This window comes from Carassius auratus, chromosome 40 (genome assembly GCF_003368295.1).
Source record: "Carassius auratus strain Wakin chromosome 40, ASM336829v1, whole genome shotgun sequence".
Lineage (NCBI taxonomy): Eukaryota > Metazoa > Chordata > Actinopteri > Cypriniformes > Cyprinidae > Carassius > Carassius auratus.
Window position 1 is genome coordinate 15010498 of NC_039282.1, and position 17365 is coordinate 15027862.

At 35.7% G+C, this 17365-nt stretch overlaps 1 protein-coding gene across 1 annotated transcript in view; it reads right to left on the reverse strand.

The window, feature by feature from the left end:
• LOC113058938 (neurobeachin-like) overlaps window positions 1-15628 on the reverse strand; it is a 61685-nt gene extending 46057 nt beyond the window's left edge. Inside the window, exon 1 of the mRNA XM_026227187.1 lies at window positions 15099-15628. Within this exon, the coding sequence (XP_026082972.1) occupies window positions 15099-15359 (261 nt within the window). The 5' untranslated portion in view covers window positions 15360-15628. The remainder of the gene's footprint in view (window positions 1-15098) is intronic.
• Window positions 15629-17365: the final 1737 nt, after the last annotated feature.

The window sequence follows — 17365 nt, forward strand, 5'->3', positions numbered from 1 at the left end:
TGGTTGCTAGTCTTCCTGGGGCCCATAATGTGCTGAAACGTATGTACAATTAAAAATACACAAATATAATATACATATAACTTACATATAACATAACCACATGTATACATTTATCCACATATATACACATTCACACACATACAACATTTGAAAATGTCAGTACCTATATAAGTCACAAATTAACTGGTGTAATGCTATTAATAATAATCTGTTTTAGAGTCTTCTTAAAATTACATATGTTGGATATATACCTTGTTCTTAAGTCCAATTTATTCCAAGCAGATGACGATCTAACTAAAACTGTTCTTGTCATACAATTGGACCTTGCGGATGGAACCACTAACACACCTGAGCTCACCTGACGCGTAACATGTGCGTGACAATTCCCACTAAAAACCAATTTATCTACAAAAGATTTTGGATTGCTTTTAAATAGAGCATTGTGCATATAACAGAGAAGACTTATATTAAGTTTGTCCCTCACCTTTAGCCAGCCCAAACAGGTATGCATTTTATCCACACTGGAGCGAAAAGAGCAACCAAGGGCTACTCTTGCGGCTCTGTTCTGAACAATTTGTAATTTTTTCAGATGTCCCTGTGCAGCACTGGACCAAATTACTGGGCAGTACCCCAGATGTGACAGAACTAAAGATTGGACAACTGTTTTCATAACTAATGGTGGACAATATACTGAACATCTCCGGGAAAAAGCAATGCCTTTGGCCATTTTAGACACAATGTGGTCAATCTGATCAGCCCAAGAGAGCTGACTATCCAGCTTCACACCCAAGAGTTTAGTCTGACTCACCTGCTCTACCACAGATGTATCAATAATTAGATTTAAGTTGCAAGGCTTGCCAAGCATACGTTTAGTACCAAAGACTATACATTTAGTTTTAGATATATTGAGAGCTAGTTTATTAAGTTTCACCCAATTTGTAATGGCATTAAGTTCATTCTGCAAGGTACAACTTATATCAGTAATTGTAGGTGATGCATAAAACATTGTAGCATCATCTGCATACAGTACAACATCTGCTCTTGAAACAGCATGTGGCAAATCATTGAAAAACACAGAAAACAACAATGGACCCAAACAGCTGCACTGAGGAATACCACATGACAACTGTTTACAATCAGAAAAGCTCCCGTTGAAAAATACCCGCTGACTTCTACCAGAGAGATAACTGCCTATCAAGGACACAGACTGATGTGAAAACCCATAGCACTTAAGCTTAGACAGTAAAATGTCATGGTCAATAACATCAAAAGCTGCTGTGAAATCCAGCAGCACAGCACCCACAAGTGCTGTGTTTGTCATCCATAAAAGTTAGCCACTGGTCTACCATTTGTACCAATGCAGTGTTAGTGGAGTGTCCTGGCTTATAAGCATGCTGTGAATTGGAGAGCAAATTATTTGATACAAAGTACTGCATCATTTGATTAAAAAGTAACTTTTCAAATATTTTGCTCAATATAGGTAAAATGTTAATTGGTCTACAATTTGAAAATGATGAAATGTAAAATCACAAACGTGATGTCATCACTGCCAGCCGCAGCCAAATGGAACAAAGAGCTTCCCAAAGAGTCACTTATGAGGTTCCATTTTAGTTATTATGCTACTTTAGACTTATTTTTAGAAAATATTTGCATATTTATGCAGCTCAGTAGGTTTTAGAACAGAGCTGAATAATTATGATCTAGATTATGGTCCGAAAAACACGCGTAAATTCCAATCAACCACTTCCAAGCTGATAGGACATTATTGATGAACTAAGGCATAATGTGCCTTCCTAATCAAGGAAAGAGTAACCTGGAAACACCTTCTCTTTAATGACACAAACAATATATGAAAATATGTTTTAGTAGGAGGAACATACTCAGACAAGAAACTAGCCAATAATTGCTCAGACAAGAAACTTGCCAAAACTATTCTTTTTGCCAGAAATGAATGATAACATCATTGTGATTTCATAGGGCATTTAGATTTTGCCCTATGATGTCAAAGCAAGGATGCCATCTGAGGTTTGCGGTTTGTACAGGACTAACTTGACTGTCTGCTTGGATCATAAATGCAAACAACATCACTTCTGTGGGCACACTACAGTCAACAAGGGTGATGACTCACCAGCATAAAAGAGCTTCAAAACCACATAAATATAGCCAAGTAAACATCAAATATAGCATAGTCAGTATGTGCATGTGTGTGTCTTCTGAACAGTCTAACAGAGCAGGCACTCCTCATCCAGGCAGCATCCAAATGATGGAATTCACACAACGCTTTTGCTAAGACAGACAGGAAGGTAATGCACCTTCACTTCCTCTCCCAGAATCACAGAAGATAAGACAGATGTATGAGACAGGAAGAAGAGAATAAGTGTATGGCACAATGCTCTATTTATAAGGACTATCCAAAGTGTCTACATTCAAAGATCCTGTGACTCAGAGTTGGAAAAATTCTTAAAATTCTCTCCCAAAAACAGAGCAGAAATATGACTTTGGTAAAGTTTAAAAGTGAGGCAATACGGCAGTAAGGTCTGCATCTGTTCTCAGATATTAAAATGCACGCTCCATTTGAAATGTGACATAGGCCTGCTTAACAATGCACACAAAAGCAAATAATAGTTTATTCAACTATAATCACTTTTGGAAAATAAACACTCTCTAAACATATTTTTACTCTCTTACATACAGATATATATACAGACAATGTATATCTGATATAAAAAGTGTGCCAATTATGATATATGAAATCTATTACTTTTAATAAAATAAATAAATAAATCAACCCTTTGGAAATAAATGTGACCAGAGGTCATGAAACACTCATTATTTCAGAGTTATATACAGGTATATTTTCGACACCTATTTAAGCAAAAAACATACTGAAAATACACTATAAATCTATTTATCAATGCAGTGTTTTGAAATGCAGGATTTAATGAAGCAACACAAAGCAATTGACACTACTGACATTTATCAAGTTCTATACATAGTGATACAAACACATACAGTAAATCTCACTGATTAATAAGTCGTTTATAGCTACACTTTATGGTTTGGGTTTCGTTTTATGAGGATTCATGACAGATTTCTTTTTTTATTTACTTCATAATATTAAAATAAATTCTGCCTCATGTAGCTGCATTGTGAAACAGGCCTTGGGTCTGTCAAGAGGAAACTATGAGCACTCGGGAGGAAACCCCTCACAAACAATGAAACATGTTTTATCCTGTGAGCTGCACAGTTAATAAAACTACCAGCTTTATTTCATTGATTGGAGATGTGCCTCATTTCTGATGTGCTGTTTGTTGGCAAGAGGCAAAACTGGGGCAACATGAATTTTAAATGCTTCCTGTGAACTACAAAAGCCATGCGCTCAAAACACGGGGAGTGAAATCTTCCCTTCAAGCTATCTGGAGCAAAAAATAAGACACGTTTTTGGTAATAAACAGATTCCAGTGCCTGCAACTGATATGAGACTATTTGGCCCTTCCGCAATGGCCCTATCTGTCAACCGGGCTGAGGAGAAACAGAGGACTGATGCAATGCAATGATCCCTGATTGTTCCGAAAATGTCAGCTTTTCACCAACACTAAATCCTCTGTGTTGCGGAGGGCACGGACGAGGCATGAAAGAGAGATAGGCACACACATGCCTGGGGTTCTCCCAGAGGTCTGTGGCTTTACGCGAGCTCTTGCTCTCCGCTGCTCAGTGCTGTTCTGTGAGATCAGAGATGCTGTCGGTGGGGAGGAAAGCGGAAGACACGGAACATTAACTTCACTTTAAGCTTCAGTCCCACACCATAAATATCTTCTCAGTATTGAAATTTAGTTTAATGACGACCTAAAATTTATGAAGGACATTTCACCACTTAAAATAATACCAATGAGAGAGAGAGAGAGATTGTGAATTGGAATCTGGATTTTCTTTGAGCTCTGAGTTTCAGTGAGAAATTTTACATATTATCTGCAGTTTAGGATCATTTTTTTGTTATGATTATTTAATTTACAAAATACTAGCTGCATATATAATGTACAATAGTATTGTAAAATTACTCTATAACGATTCAATTTACAGCACCATAAACTGAATAAAACATTGGATGCACGGTATTTATTTATAATTTCGTGGAAGTACAGGTATAGTAAAAATTGCTGCATTTTAATAAAAAATTTTTTATTATTAAGTAAATCGGCATCTTGCTCCTACCAAGCAATGCACCTGATCTCATACTTACGACTTAATTAAACTCATAAATAAAAACTTCCCAGGAGGACGTGTGCACTATATGAACCAGTTCGTTTCAAACCCTGCATGAGAACATACAGGCATTATTTAGAATTGGTGAGTGTCATACTGTATGAGGTGCTTACTGAATTTTTATCATTTCCACCCAAATGTAACTACTGATGTCATGGCTAAAAAAAAAAGCAGAGAATGAAACGCCACATTCACTGGAGAGTGAGATCATTGAATATAATGAACAATTATAGATGTCAACAATAATTACTAATAATTACCTTTCCAGTTTTTCTATTTCTGAAATACCCTTCCCTTCCCCCAGTTTTATTTTAAATGCACTGCAGCTATCACTGCATGAATCACTTTTATTGCCATTTTCTTTTATTATGTGTCACAAAAGACTTCAGTAATGCATTACACCGAACACGTCGTGTGCAATGTTAAAAACAGAGCAGATGCTGCTACTGTATAATGTCCCTTAAAAAAATAAGCCCAGTCAGTCAAGATAGCAATGCATTGTTACTCAAGCAAAGGTGCAACAGATGAAGTTTGAATCTGGCTTACTCATGATAAGCTTCATGTATGTGTTGTAATCAAAAATATAATTTGTGGATTAGCGGTGTATTTTTTCTGGTTTCTAAAGGTCAATATGTATTTGCTGAAGCAACAGTCCTGTTTGTATCATTCTAGAACTCTACACACAATGCCAGAAGACTGTGACTAATGCTTTGGACACAGTTACACAGTTAGACTGACGTTAACAGGGCTCACTAGATATGCATGGAATCTACAACTCTCACTTTAACTATCGTATTTCACCATGAAATCAGCAGATTTAATTTAGCCGAACAGCAGTTTCACTTCCAAACCCCTGGATAGCCATTATTGCCTTGACTGCTTCTGTAGTCTTGTGAATCAACTGACCATGAGGTCACATTTGCATGGTCTGCTATCTGCTGTTGTCCATGACTTGAATTGTTTGGAATATAGCTTCGGAGAAGTGTTAAAAGGTGAGCTTGTTACATTGGATCTAACCAAAAGTTTAGTTTTAAATTAACCTATTAATTATGTTGATGGAAGACAACACATGACTAGTTCAGGTAAATGTAAACACTTCAGCTCTAGGGTTATAGCTAATAGTTAATGGAATGATCAGAACATTCCCTTTTACAGGGAATTTTACAGTCATTACTGTGCTCTTTTCTGTTCAAGGATAAAATAATTCCCAACACAAGGAATAATTTATTTATTTTTTTAAGGCTGCATTTACTTGATCCAAAAATATTATTTGAAATAGTATTACAATTTAAAATAACAGTTTCTATTTGTATATGTTTTAAGATGTAATTTATTTCTGTGATGGTAAAGCTGAATTTTCAGCATAATTACACATGATCCTTCAGAAATCATTCTAATATATTGATTTGGTGCTTAAAAAACATTTATTAGTTTTAAAAATGTTAAAAAGAGTTATGCTGCTTAATATTTTTGTGGAAGCTGTGACTCACTTTTTCTAAATTATTTGATAAACTGAAGTTCAAAAGAGAATGTATTTTAAATAATAAATATTTTAAATAATAATGTATTCTAATAATTTTTATTTAAAATAATTGTATATAATTGTAAACCTTTATAAATGTGTACTGTCATTTTTGATCAATATTATGAGTCCTTGCTGAACTAAAGTATTAATTTATATCTATGTTTAAAATATGAAATTGCAAACAATTTATTTAAATTTGATTTTCAAATAGGTTTTCTGAACACTATACACTGTTACTGGTCAGAAAGACAGATAAGTCCCGCCTCCAGACTCACATCATTGGTTGAGTCTGTGTTGCTGTGTCAGACTGGTCAGGATATACAAACTATTTGTGTGTGTGTGTGTGTGTGTGTGTGTGTGTGTGTGTGTGTGTGTGTGTGTGTGTGTGTGTGTGTGTGTGTGTGTGCGTGCGTGTTGACTTTATCACATTTCACTGCTGGTTATATATGCTATATATAATTTTGTATGTGACGAATAAAAATCTTGAATCTTGAATCTGAATGGCTTACTTGTAGCCTCTAAATATTATACTGACAATATACTGTACACTTTACCTTTAATATCATCTAACATTATGCCAATGTAATTAGCAAGTAAAAACTGAAAAAAAAAATTGTTTATCATTAACTGTGACATTAATGATTTACTAGCAATTGACAAGTTGAATACTGAAAAGCAAATAAATGTGCATTCATACGCTATTAGCACAGTCAGATAAACAGCTCTTTAAATCTTATGAATGTCAGGTGAATGTTTTGACAGAGGTTTTTATTCCTACCCCAGGTATCCAGTCTTTATTTGCAGCCAGGGGAGCTGCTAATCCATGCAAATGTACAGCGCAGTGGGGCGATACGAACAAACCTTTCCAGTGTTCTGACAGTAAGCATACCTCTAAAAAATTAGCTGCTCTGGCCAATTCCACACAGCCTGCTTATGAATTCAGGTTTTAAAACCTATATATCATCTGAGACAGCGTGAAGAGTCCGAGCAAATGCAGGTCAACACACTCTCAGTACTGCAGGTAGCAATATCAAGAACTAGCAGAACAGAGAGAAAAAGTTGAGTGAGTGAGGAACAAACACACAACGGCAGAAATAAGTCTGAATGGGAATTACTAAGCAGTTGCTAAGGTGTTCTAGGCAGTTGCTAGCACTTCTTGTTTGCTTTCTCGCCCATATATATATATATATATATATATATATATATATATATAAACCCTTTAGGTCTCCGTGGCATTATGGTGTCCACACTTTGTCTACAAAAAAAAAAAAAAATCACAAATAATTACAAATAAAGTAATTAATTGAATGAAATATCAAATTCTGAAGTATAAAAAAAAAAGAAATTCTTGTACTCCAATAACTAACAAAAAAAAGTGTTACACTGTGAGAATTGCATGTCTGGTTATAGTATTAAGATGTAGTCATATTTAAAATTTGGCGAATTTTCATGGTCAAAATATTTTCATATGCAGATTTGCCACATTGACCAACAAAAAGCTGCTTAGTTTGAAAGATTTGACTAATGTGACCCCACCTTAAGCTTCAAAATGTAAGTTATAATTTGTGTACATAACACAAATGGTTATGTGGTAAAGTTTAATACTTATGAGTGATTTAAGCAATAGTAAAGGGAGGGGGAAAAAACTGTTTTCACTCAAAAATTGCTATTAATGAATCACAACTAAAACATTAATAAACATAATTTCTTTTTAAAGTAGAAAGTCTGAAATAGAATTTTCTGTGAAAAAAGTAATCCTTTGTTTTATTTAGAATTTCCAAAAAAGAAAAACATTTTTTACAGTGTGGGTGAAAATTGCAAGACATGATCACATTTAGTGTTGCTGGGCATAATTTCTATAATTTCAATAAGAATTTGTTGTGAGGGCATAGGTTTTATGCACAGCAAATCGCCATGCTGACCAAAAGAAAGCTTTTTGGTTTGAACGTGACCTCTGTGTGACTTGTGCCTCATGATTCTTTTAGGCAGCAAAATATTGCTGAGATTTTACTAATGTGTTTATACCTTTAGCAGCAAAATTGAAGATAATATCTGTGTGTATATCACATACACTGTGAGTTACACAAAGTGCAATACTTACTATTAATGGTTTACACTACACTAAACCAATATTTTACAAATAATTACAAAGAAATGGCAAATAACTCATTGAATGAAACATGATTTTTTTTTTCAAGTAGTGAACTGGCATTTTCCTGTAAAACATACTCGTTACATTTTGTTTACAGTTTCAAAAAAATATTTTCTTATAGCGTAAAACAAAGTCTGCAAACTTTAACCCAACGCTGAAAGTGCTCATATATGGCTTTTTTTTTTATATAAAAAAAATGAAAGATGTTTCCACAATAGCAAGGTCAAGTTGGATGTCATCTCTGAAGTCTATATGACAAATGAAAAACATTCTGTAGTTCATCTACCCAGTCTGCATTATTTTTATGCCATTTATTTGTATTCTACTAACACACGACTCTTAATTAAAGTAAATCCTGATGGATATCACAGCACAGCACAATTACAGCAAAAAGGCTTTCTGTTCACATTATCCTTATTTAACCATTTTCAAGTAATAAAAGCCACCTACAGGGTGAAACATTTCCACTTTACCTTTATAACTGCTTTCATTTAAGACTTTGCGGCAGAGGGAGATTAACAACGACTTGTTCTTAATTAGCCCAGATAAGGCACTTTGTCAAGCACACGATTGTGAACATGGAAGATCTGAAAACTGATGGTTCCCGTGTTCGCTTCGGTGGAAATACAGATATTTGTTGTCGATTAGGCCTCTCAAAAGCTTTGTATAGGAATCAGATTTTGAAGGGAATTAGAAGTCGTAACATTAACCTTCAAGATCATTATTATTATGAAAAAAAGTCTTATCAATAAAGTTGCACAATAATTTTTAAAGGCATTGGTCACCCAAAAATGAAAATTCTGTCATCATTTGCTCAACTTAATGTCCGTCCAAACATGTATGACTTTCACATTTCTGTGGAACATGACAGAAGATTTTCTGAGAAATGTCTGTGCTGTTCACAGTAGAAGTCACTGGTCACCGGAATTGTTTGGTTACTGACACTCTTTAAAATATCTTCTTTTGCATTCCACAGAATCATACAGACATACAGGTTTGGAGCGTTGATTTATTTCACTAATTCCAGCCAATATTATATTAATTCATTAAACACAGACTGATATATTTCAAATGTTTATTTCTTTTAATTTTGATGATTATAACTGACAACAAAGGAAAATCCAAAATTCAGTATCTCAGAAAATTTTAATATTACTTAAGACCAATACAAATAAAGGGTTTTTAGAAATCTTGGCCAACTGAAAAAGATGAACATGAAAAGTATGAGCATGTACAGCACTCAATACTTAGTTGGGGCTCCTTTCATCTGAATTAATGCAGCCATGCGGCGTGGCATGGAGTCGATCAGTCTGTGGCACTGCTCAGGTGTTATGAGAGTCCAGGTTGCTCTTATAGTGGCCTTCAGCTCTTCTGCATTGTTGGGTCTGGCATATCTCATCTTCCTCTTCACAATACCCCATAGATTTTCTATGGGATTAAGGTCAGGCGAGTTTGCTGGCCAATTAAGAACAGGGATACCATGGTCCTTAAACCAGGTACTGGAAGCTTTGGAACTGTGTGCAGTTGCCAAGTCCTGTTGGAAAATGAAATCTGCATCTCCATAAAGTTGGTCAGCAGCATGAAGCACGAAGTGCTCTAAAACTTCCTGGTATATGGCTGCATTGATCATGGACCTCAGAAATCACATTGGACCAACACCAGCAGATGACATGGCACCACAAACCATCACTGACTGTGGAAACTTTACACTGGACCTCAAGCATCGTGGATTGTGGGACTCTCCTTTCTTCCTCCAGACTCTGCAACCCGGATTTCCAAAGGTAATTTAAAATTTACTTTCATCAAAGAACATAACTTTGGACCACTCAACAGCAGTCCAGTCCTTTTTGAAGCAAGATGCTTCTGACGCTGTCTGTTGTTCAAGAGTGGCTTGACACAAGGAATGTGACAGCTGAAACCCATGTCTTGCATATGTCTGTGCGCAGTGGTTCTTGAAGCACTGACTCCAGCTGCAGTCCACTCTTTGTGAATCTCCCCCACATTTTTGGATGGGTTTTGTTTCACAAACCTCTCCAGGGTGTGGTTATCCCTATTGCTTGTACACTTTTCGCCCACATCTTTTACTTCTCTTCACTTCTCGATTAATGTGCTTGGACACAGAGCTCTGTGAACAGCCAGTCTCTTTTGCACTGACCTTTTATGTCTTGCCCTCCTTCTGCAAGGTGTCAATGATGGTCTTTTGGACAACTGTCAAGTCAGCAGTCTTTCCCATGATTGTGTAGCCTACAGAACTAGACTGAGAGACCATTTAAAGGCTTTGCAGGTGGCTTGAGTTAATTAGCTGAGTGTGGCACCAGGTGTCTTCAATATTGAACCTTTTCACAATATTCAAATGTTCGAGATTCTGAATTTGGGATTTTCCTTAGTTGTCAGTTATAATTATTAAAATTAAAAGAAATAAACATTTACAATGTATCAGTCTGTGTTATGAATCAATATTACAAGTTTCAATTTTTTAATGGAATTATTAAAATAAATTAACTTTTTGATGATATTCTAATTATATGACCAGCACCTGTATACATACTGTATATTTCAAATCATCTGAAACCACACAACAACTTTGTGGGATGAAAAGACTAAAATTCTAAATTTCTTGTCACCACGCCTGTGCTATTGAGCCATTTTTTATTTGAGACCTGCATATTGAGTGAAATCATTCACTCTTATGAATGATTTGAAAGTAAAAAAGTACAATAAATTGTTGTTGAATGAAAGAATGCTGTGTGAAGACTGCTTTTTTGTTTCACAAATAAAAAAGAACAGCATGTGGGTTTGGAATGACATGAGGATGAGTAAATAATGATAATTTATATTTTTGGCTGAACTATCCCTTTATCTCCAATGAACACATTCCCTATGTTCCCTGTTCACTTTAACTATTGAAACTTCAGAGCGATTGTATTGGCCAAATCCCAAGTTCATTTGAAGATTTCATGAGCTTTCACTTCAAACTGTTTCTGAGAATTTTATTCAAATAACCTTTCAAGGCAAGACTATGTACTATGGACACACAGAGCAGGGGATTACATAATGTAATCTGGATGCTTCAAAATACAAAAAACATCCATTTCCATCCATGAGCCTTCATCAACATAATATTATATTTAAATTTAGTAGCAAATTTAAGAAGCAATGCAAGCATTTCTGACTTGCTCTAGGAGATGTGGAAAATTGTTTAGAATGCTTTTGATGAATACACAGGAACAACCAATTCAATATAAAGGAGAAATATAATTTACACATCAAAGAAACTGAATATAGCATCCATCTCTAAAGAGACAAACAATACCTCCTGGAAGTAGACAATGCTCTGTACTCATTTGTTTTTCTGCTCCATTTATTGTACAACTCTTTTTCAAGATATATTTTCCTTACAAAAAACAAAGGTTACACTGGACACAATGCATTTAATAACCCCATGTTCCTATTTAAAATGGAATTGCAAAACTAAAATTACTAAAAATATATTACATAAAACCATGTTGTGCATAAACTTAAGAGTCCCTACAAACTTTGATTTTTTTTTTTCTTTAAATATGAGGATTTATGATTTAAAATGTTATTGCTCAACCATATTTTGAAAACTACACTCAAAGGAGAAGATCAGATAGAATTTTTTATTTAATTAAATTATAGAATCCTAGTGGCTTGGTTTGCAGAATTATACAAAAAGCATTTTAGATCCAGCTTTGAAAAAAAGTCTCTTGTGCAGTTTGTTCAAATCCTTGACAGAGCTTCTAAATTGTTCATGCTCTCGGTTTCACCACACACAGGTCTGAGTTTTAACTCGAACAGCTCAAGTGTAAAAAAATAGCACCATCCTTGGACAGAAAAAAAGGGGGGTGGAACTGATATTGGGTTTGAATCTCACATCGGATGCCTAGTCCTGTTAGATTGAGTCCGGCTTGCAAGCTCTTCCTAGGTGTCTCACCTGGCAGAATGATGGCCCTATTCCTGTTCCTGCTCAAACACATCATCCTGTCCAACACAGGGTTCTCCGTGACACATCGCTCTTCCGGAGTGACAGAGTTGTTTTGTCAGAGTCTCTCTAAAAATCGGGTACACAAGATTTAAAGTGGGCTGAATGTACTGTTCAGTGTGAAAAAACAAGGTGTAACTTCCCACTGTTTGATTCTTTTGGATCAGATTTAATGAGACAATAAAGTCGAGTGAGTGTGTTGTCTATAGGTCAAAACGACCAAAGTAAATCTAGCGGGATCAATTCCATTACACATCTCTGAGTCATTGCACACTAGAGACTCCAGCGATCAATTCTTAATCGAGGCATCAAAGCAACCACACTGCTGTTCTTCTCATATACTGTGTTTCTGAGACGCTGACAAGAACACCAGTGTTAACATAATGATAGGACGATTGCAACTATGAATCATGGTACAAAATTGGACTTATGTGTACTTTTCAAAAACGCCTGCTTTGACAGTCACATTTCGAGTTGTGAATGAGTTGTGAAAGGTGAGATTTGCCTTGTGTGCTGTTCTTCTCACTTCACAGTTACTCAAGAGACGTCGACATTGTATCGAAAGTCCCTCAGAGTAACAGGACGATGTCTTTGCCCTGACATGCCGAGGGCTGCAACATGTCTCGTCTGCCAGGTCTAATGTCATTGCTCCCGGCTGGGACAGAATGGCCCGTAATTAATCTCTGACGCAGGAACAATGAGAATGCAATATCAAAGTTCAGATATTTGCCACAAGCTGGGCCCCTGGATTGCTCAGGTGATATTTCTGGCATCAAATTGACACTACAGTAAAAAAAGACTTGGTAGCAAGTCTTAGAGTGCTTTGCAGAAAATGTTTCATGTTTCTTAACCTTAAAATTAAAATGTTATTGCTACTCTTTATCCCACAACTTTAATTCTCTAGTTCATTTCTAGCTATTCTGAGATAAAATCAATCGAAATTAGATTTTTCATCTTGCAATTTGCTGCCATTTTTCTCTGAAAAATCTTTTCTCCAGGTTTGTTTCTTGCAATTTTGAGTTAGCATCTTACAAGTCTGAAAATTCTCTCAGAATCATCATTTAACAAAAAACTTGATTTCTAGCAATTCCATGTTTATGTCTTGCGATTTTGAGTAAACATCTCACACTTATGACTTTTCTTCTCAGAATTGGGAGTTTACAACACAGTCCTGACATTATTTCTAGCAATTCGGAGTTAAAATCTCACAATTGTGAGTTTTCATCTAGCAATTCGGACTATTTTCTCAGAATAGCAAGTTTACATCTTGCCATTTTAAGTTAAGATCTCACAGTTTCGACTTGATTTCTAGCAATTCCATGTTCATCTCTTGCAAACATCTCACAATTCTGACTTTCTCACTGAGTTTATTTCTCTTTCAGGGGGCGTCAATTTAATGGACAAAATGATCTGTCTGTATCACATATTTTGTATAAGAAATGTTTTGGTATATTCCATTTTGTATTTTTATTAATGCATAAAAACATAAAAGCCTAGATATAAATTTTTGCAGTGGTTTCAAGAATAATGAAATTGTCAAGGATTTATTTTGGTATTGACCTCTGACATTTTGTTCTTGCAACAACCCAACATGCAACATGGTAAAACACAAAAAAGGTACTCTCTCTGTCGCTAAAACAGCTAACTGACTGATGAACCCTGTTTATGAAAATACATGTTGCACATGCTGGCTGAAGAACCCTTAACAAATGGTGGCTGTCAAAGCAGAAATGCACCCTGGCGTGGCATAAACAGCAGCACCTGTGAGCTCAGGAACAGACTTGTTGTCTAAATGCTGTCAGCATCGCCTCCTTGACTCACTGTGCACTGCTGTTGTGTGAGACAAACAACAGACACAAAATAACCACCTGATGCTGAGTTTTTCATTGCTGGATGAGCCTCTAGTTGCTTAATTCATATTCCTAAGGTCAGAACATCAAACAAAGAGCATCTGTATTTGTCAAATCAATCAAGTTGACTGGAAAATCCCACCTGGGAGGCTAAATTTCATAATACGATTAGGTCAGTGCTGTTTGTCTGACATCTCATTACTCAGGTTATTTAGAAGTGCAAAACATTCTGCAATACCAGAGTTAAAGAATAAGTAATGTTTGACCAAACACCCTGGTTCGGGACATGTGTGTTCCACGAAAGCATATTTTAACACATACTCAGCAAATACACTATTAACGTAAGACTAAAGTGCATTAGCTAAACAAGAGTCTGCCTGTTTTACAGTCAAAGACTAAGCATAATCAAAAAAATTTGATTCAGTGTGCAACATAAGAAAAATGTTACAAAACACTTGACACTTGAGCACTGACACACAAGGACAAAGTTTCATTTCCACTGCATCTTAATTGCATAGTGCTTTCAGACTAACATTGTATGCTGTGATATAAGCCTATTTACTTCCCAGATACTCCATACATAGCATATATCATTTTTAAATGGAAATAATGTTGCTTATGACTTTAACACTGAGAACTAAAAAAGTGATATTCTGGATTGGCATGTGTACTAATAAAGAAGTGAGAGAAAGAAGGGCATTTTTAGGCCTGGATGCTCCTCTAAATTTTGTCATTTTGAATAAAGTGGGATAAATTACTCATTTAAATCTTACCCACAAATATTTTGTTTACAAAGTTAGACATATATATTTTTTTACACAATAAACTTTATCATTTTGATTATTAAGATTCAAATAGCTACACAAGAAAAAAATAAACACATAAATAATTGTGCGGTTTATCTAGATAAGCAAACTTTTTTTCACCACTATTAAATTGTTTTTAACAAAAAGTCTAACATGTTTAGACAGTTTGACATGTTTCTAAGGAGTTTATACATTTTTTTACAGTGTAGGACTGTTTTACAGGTTGCATATCAACTACACAAGGACACCTGTTTGGTTGCTGTTAATAAGCATGACAGACACATGACTATAATGAGCACATAAGAGCCCCATCCTAATATTCACAATCTGTGATATAATATCACAACAACATCATTCATTCATGGGGTTCGTTCATGCAGTGTTCATCAAAACCAACAGAACTGCCTCTCTGGAATCCACTGGATCATTCAAAGCGCCTCAAAAATGCTGTCTAGCAGTGAGTTTTGAAACCCAGCCACAAAGAAGAAGTGCTACTTACCAGATTCAACACTGTTTCCACTATATCTCTATTGCTGACCTCGCCGACTTGGATGAGACTGGTGAGAACTGCGAATTTCGTCTTGATATTCCGAATCGGGACCGAGGGGTTTATCACCCCGGCAGGCAGCACCACCGATCCGGAGCAAGACATCATCATGTCACCGGTACCGGAGCCCGCAGCAGCGGCGGCTCCGTGCTGCCTGTGGCCGGGAGGAGGTGCTCTGTCGCCCGGCGTGGCCACCGTCTGAACGCTCGCCATATCCTATCAGCCGCGGTATTTAAAAACAGCACTGTATCATCAAGAAAAGGAGGTGATTTAGTCAAATCAAGTTCGATGAGATATCTACGGCCACTTTAAGGGGAAACAAATCTCCGATAGTCATTTAATATCTACCGGCTGTGCAGTAAGAGTCCAAACGCATGTGGCAGATTCACTGTATATACTAGTACAGGTCTGCAGGTGCTCCACACACTGTACTTGAGCTCTCGCTTCCCTTTCTAATTTATGTTGTTCAGTGATGTCGTATGTGGGTTTGCATTACTCATCTGGGAACCGATCAAATGTTTCTCCTGCTGGGAAAACGCCCTCTACAGATGCATCTAAAAAAATGTAGAATATCATGGAAAAGTTCTTTATTTTGTGTCATTTAATTCAAAAAAGCAAACTTTCTTATATTCTAGATTCATTGCTCAGAAACTGAAATATTTCAAGATTTTTGTATTTAACTTTTTTTATTCTGACGGTTATGACTTACAGCTCAGGAAATTTACAAATTCAGTATCTCAAAAAAATGTGAATATTTTCTCAAAGATCAAAAAAAAAAAAAAAAAAAAAAAATTTAGAAAACAGAAATGTTCAAGATCTCCAAAGCAGGTTTTATTATGCACTCAATACTTGGTTGGGGCTCCTTTTGCACAAATTACTGCTTCAATGCGGCATGGCGTGGAGGCGATCGGCCTGTGGCACTGCTGAGACATTTTGAAGCCCAGGTTGCTTTGATAGCAGCCTTCAGCTCCTCTGTATTGTTTGTCAGATGTTATTTTTTCCTCTTCACATTACCCCATAGATTCTCTGTGAGGTTAAGGTCAGGCATGTTAGCTGGCCAAGCAAGCACAGCAATATCACGGTCAGCAAACCACTTGGAAGTGATTTTGGCACTGTGGGCAGGTGCTAAAGTCCTGCTGCAAAATGAAATCAGCATCTTCATAAAACTTGACAGCAAATGGAAGCATAAAGTCCTCCAAAATCTCCTGGTAGATGGCTGCATTGACTTTGGACTTCTTGACTTTAGTAAAACACAATGGAGCAACACCAGCAGATGACACGGCACCCAAATCATCACTGACTTCAGAAACTTCACAGTGGATTCTGGATTCCTCCAATCTTCCTCCAGAATCCAGACCTTGATTTCCAAATGAAATGATAAAATTTACTTTCTTATATCTCGTAGACTACTCACTGTGTCCGTCTGTAATGCTGTCAGATGTTTAGAAATCCATGAGCATTAGTTTACAGCAAAAAAAAAAATTTTCATTTGTAATCAGTGCACTTCATTATTATTTAAACATGCATTAAAAATTTAGATATTTCTGTTTGTTTGTGGCTTTGTTGTCACCAATTTTAACATCAAAACAAATTCTGCGTTTAAAAATCAAAGCAAAGTAAAGCTATCTCTAGAAACCGAGCAGCATTTGAAGCTTTTTTATATTTACCAGTCAATCTGGCAGTCATTGAGAGGAAGGAAAAAGCTTTGTCATAGATAAACACTGACATCTAGTGGATAAAGTGCTTCACCAGTTTCAGAACTGCAGGTTTGTGTTAAGCAAATGCTGGTGGGGAGAAAAAAAATCACTCTTATTTTATTGTCATTGTATTACACTACAATTTACATTTTTGGGTCAATAACATTTTTTTATGCTTTTGAAAAATGTATGTTATGCTCTTAAAAATTGCATTTATTGGGTCAGAAAAATCAGTAATAATGTGTAATATTACAATAATATAAAAATTACAATTTATTGCAGTTGTGTTAGTATGATTTAAGTGTCAAGTGATCCTTCAGAAATCATTCTGATGTGCCTGGTGCTCAAGAAACTTGTCTTATTATTATTGGTTAAAATTGTTTGTGCTGCTAAATAATTTTTGTTGAAACAATTTCTTTGTGATTGATTAATAGAAAGCTCAAACGAACATTTTATTTTAATTTCTTTAAAATAATAAAAATATTTATAATAATAATAAATCTTACTGACTCCAAACTTTTG